General features: G+C 44.6%; 1 protein-coding gene across 1 annotated transcript; it reads right to left on the minus strand.

The window, feature by feature from the left end:
* Positions 1–1192: 1192 nt before the first annotated feature.
* LOC147151452 (homeodomain-interacting protein kinase 1-like) lies at positions 1193–3717 on the minus strand. The gene is made up of 8 exons (XM_086024639.1): positions 3514–3717; positions 3208–3399; positions 2960–3141; positions 2467–2590; positions 2275–2388; positions 2109–2195; positions 1800–1993; positions 1193–1670 (listed from the first exon to the last, which is right to left on the minus strand). The coding sequence occupies exons 1-8, from the start codon at positions 3715–3717 to the stop codon at positions 1193–1195; spliced, it is 1575 nt and encodes a 524-aa protein (XP_085880765.1).
* Between the last annotated feature and the right edge of the window lie 200 nt (positions 3718–3917).

A 3917-nucleotide genomic window follows, 5' to 3' on the forward strand; every position in this document is an offset into this window, starting at 1 on the left:
CTTCTTCATCTGTCACAGAACAAAGTGTAACGGCGTGAATGCACATTGCGCCGGCCGCCACTTTTTCAAATGTCAGTTTGGATCAGCACCTTTGCTCGCCACCTAAGCCTGTCCGGCGGGCCAAAGTGCACCCGTGTGACATTTGGGTGTCCTACTCTGCCGGATAAATAAAGCTGCAGTCTTCACATCACGTGAACGTTCGGAGGATAAACGAGCTAAATGAGAGGAGCTACTGCTAAAAAATATAAGCTAAAGCGAAATTCAAAGAAGTAGAGCTAAATGAGAAGAGATGGGTCTTCAAACAGAGTAGACGAGGGGTTAGCTTAGCGTGAGGTTAGCCACCTGCAGCGAAATGTATTCTCCATCAAAAGGCCATTCCTTGAAATCCTACTTTGAAACCCTAACCATGACTTAAAACCCTACTTTGGAAACATAACCCTTACATAAAACCCTAACCCTGGCTTCAAACCCTGCTTTGAACCACCAACCCTGCCTTGAAAAACCAATTTGAAGCCTTAATTTCAAAACTTCACCCTGACTTGAACATTAATTTGAAAGCCTAACCCGGTCTTAAAACCCTAAATCGAAACTCTCGTCTTGTCTTTAAACCATCATAATAAAGCCAAACCCTGGATTGAAACAATAACTTTTGTTTGTAACCCCATCCAGGCTTCCCTTTTATCCCTAATCATAATACTGCTGAGTGTCATGTTTTAAATGTGCGTTGATCTCAGTGATCAGAAAACTGACATTTAGTGCGTTTGTTTAGATGTGCAATGATTAATCGACAACCAATCGACTATCATATTTTTGATGATCGGTAATCATTAAGGGGCCTTGTTTAATTTAAAATTGACCACATGCTCGGAAGTACAGCCTCTCAACAGTAAATATTGCCAACGTTCTGTAGTCCTTCAGACTTATTATCTTAGTGTTGAATTAAAATAAAACCATTTCAAAGTTCTTCTTTTACTTTGAGAACAAAGATCAAAAATTTTGCCTATTTTCTGGCATGTTAACCAAACCAGTAACTGCACCTTTCTTAATTTACAGTATGTTTGTGCTTTGTCTTTCTGCATTGTCAATTTGTCCTGTTTTTTAATATAGGGCAGGAAATTAAAACGTCTTTTTTAAAAATCAATTAATCGACAAAATCGACATGCAATTATTAAAATTATCGTTAGTTGCATCCCTACTTTTGTTTTAACAATACACTTTTGGGAGGATCCTTCCCCAGGGCCCAGGCTTTTGTTCCTGTTTCAGGACGGTGGTGATGATGTTGTTGGTGGTTCGGAGTCGGACCACTTTGAAAAGACTGGTTCTCATCCATCGCGCTTTGCTCCTCCATGAAGCGTGCCGCAAATCTGGTTTTCAGTTTAATGTACTTTGCATCCTTAGATTTAAGTCTTGAGGAATTCGAGGGCCGGGAGAGGCTTCTTTCGGCTACAGGTTGTTTGGCTTGGTGGGTGCGGTTGTCTTCATCTTCACTTTTGAGTCTTTTCGGGGGACTGTATGTTGCATCACGGGACTTCTTATGGAGCCTCGTGGCGGAGTTCTTCTTTTTCTGGGTGCTTTTTGAGGACTTTCTCTGCAATGTTGAAGATTTCCTTTTGCTAATGTGCGATGTTTCCTTGTCGCAGTGGGACATCAACTCATAGCACGACTTTGCGCTGAAAGACAAAGCGATGTTTATGTTACAGGCTGGAAACCGTACTTTGAAACCATAATCCTATATTGAAACTGTAATCCAGTCTTGAAAGCAGCATTTGAACCCTCATTTGGCTCAGCTACCAACGTACTGCTGGCTGACATCACGATGAGGCTTCAAGTGGCTCATGGTGATGAACTGATGCGCCAGGACTTGACGCGGAGTGAGTCGTTGGGACGCGTTGAGGTGGAGCATTCCCTTGAGCACGTCCACAAACATCTGCTTGTCGTCTGCGTGCACATCTTTGTCAGCTGGGTACTTGGCATCGAAAACCCAAGACTGGAGCTGAAACAAATCGAAACAACGGTGTGCTTACTGGCAGTTTTTCGCTCTTCGGGGCAGGGCTCAGTCCCCATCCGGCCGTCAGGGGTTTAGTGTACGTCAGATTTTTATGACATACTTGTTGAAGGTGATTGAGAGAAGTCATCTTGATCTTCCGGGTGTCTCGTGCTGCAAATCCTGTCTCTTGTTGGTAATATTCTGGCGTCTGGGGAGACATGGTCGTGGTTAGCCTTAAGCTTTTCTTCAGCTTTTGACCTCCAAAATTCACTTTAAAATGAAGTTGCCTTCAGTCTCCAGGAACTGGTTTTGTTGTCCCTATGGAAAAAGTCCCCAGTCTTCTCTCCAGAGACTAGGATGTCCTCGGGAAATGGACCTTGAGTCTCCATAATGTACTTTATCTGAAGAAACCACACAGATCATGATTACGAACAAATTACATGGTCTTGTTTGATAGGGACTTTAATCTGGTAGTTTACAGTTTCATATTCCTTCTTGCCAGGGTACATGTGAGTGCCGATGTAGAGGAAAGCCGCCACGCAACCAACAGACCACATGTCTGTAGCCTCGGTGTATGGAGCCCCCAGTAGGATCTCTGGAGACCTGCGAGAAGATAAATGCTCAATTCCTGCTAGCCATTAAATTGATATTTTGTGATTTGACTGTTGAGCAACTAGCTGACTTGGATCAAAGATTTCAGGAAACAATGGTATACAATGCAAAGAAATACATGACCAGACATAGTGCTTGTGTTTTCGCTAAACCTAACAAACATGTTTTGGAATGTAAGAGGAACAGGCGACTGTGATTTTTGTATCTGTTTTGTGACAGAAGCGTGAAAATCGTTCAAGGAAAATGGTAATGGAAACAATAGAAACATAAAACCAGGACTGAACCAAGGCAAGATTCACTTTTTGCTCGTAAATAAGATGATACCGAGGATCCACTGTCTTTGGTTTCCCGCTTCCTTACCGGCATGTGTGGCTCTGACCCTTGGAGTTCTGTTTGGTGGCCGAAGCGCCTTGGGCTAAGCCGAGATCACTGATTTTGATTCTGTACGGTTGCCGCTGGTGATCGATCAGCATGACATTGTCCGACCTGATGTCAGCATGAATCATATGAGCGCGCTTCAAGTGGTCCAGAGCGCTGGCCAGCTGCAAGGTGATAAAGAACACGCTTTGTCAGCAGTCTTCACATTGGCGTCCAAGTGGCAAACATACCTGATGGACCACGGGTCGAATCTCTTTCACTTGAATTTGTTTGAATTGTCGTTCCCTCATGAGGTCATAAAGACTCTTGTCCAGGTACTCAAACTCCAGACATATGTGCCCCATGTCGCTGAAGACGCGTTTCCACAGAACCAGATGTCTTTTAGAGTTTTGCAACATTTTGACCTTCTGCAGCGTGTCAATCTGCAGATAGGACATGTCAAATTGAGAGTGTAGCATGGTGAAAGAGATCAGATTTTCACAGACCTCAGCTAGTTCCGGAACATATCCCCAACAAAAAACAGAGGTTCACTGTACCTCGATCTTGGCCTGCTCCGCAAAGCTGCCTTGATTCCTAATCATCTTCACCGCCACCGTCTTGTCGTTATCCATCTTGCGGCATTTGGCCACTTTCCCGAAGGTACCGCTGCTGAGCAACGACAGCACCTTGTAGCTGGTGGACGCCGAGTACAGCCTGGCGCCGGGGACCAAGCGGTCACCAAATATGCCGTAAGAGTCCATCCCTGCTGTCTTACCTGTGCACCTGGACTACGGGAGGTCTTAGTACCTTACCCGTAAATGAAGAGACGCAACAAAAACGTGCGGCGGTGGTGGAGACCTTTGAGGGCGCCATGATGCTGCGTGACATCACAATCACATAAGCGCACAGCTCATGGAATAGGTCATTTGACCAGGATGATGTCTACAAGTGGCATCATCTT

Source organism: Filicampus tigris, chromosome 2 (assembly GCF_054856515.1).
Source record: "Filicampus tigris isolate MCC_2025a chromosome 2, RoL_Ftig_1.0, whole genome shotgun sequence".
NCBI classification, from domain to species: domain Eukaryota; kingdom Metazoa; phylum Chordata; class Actinopteri; order Syngnathiformes; family Syngnathidae; genus Filicampus; species Filicampus tigris.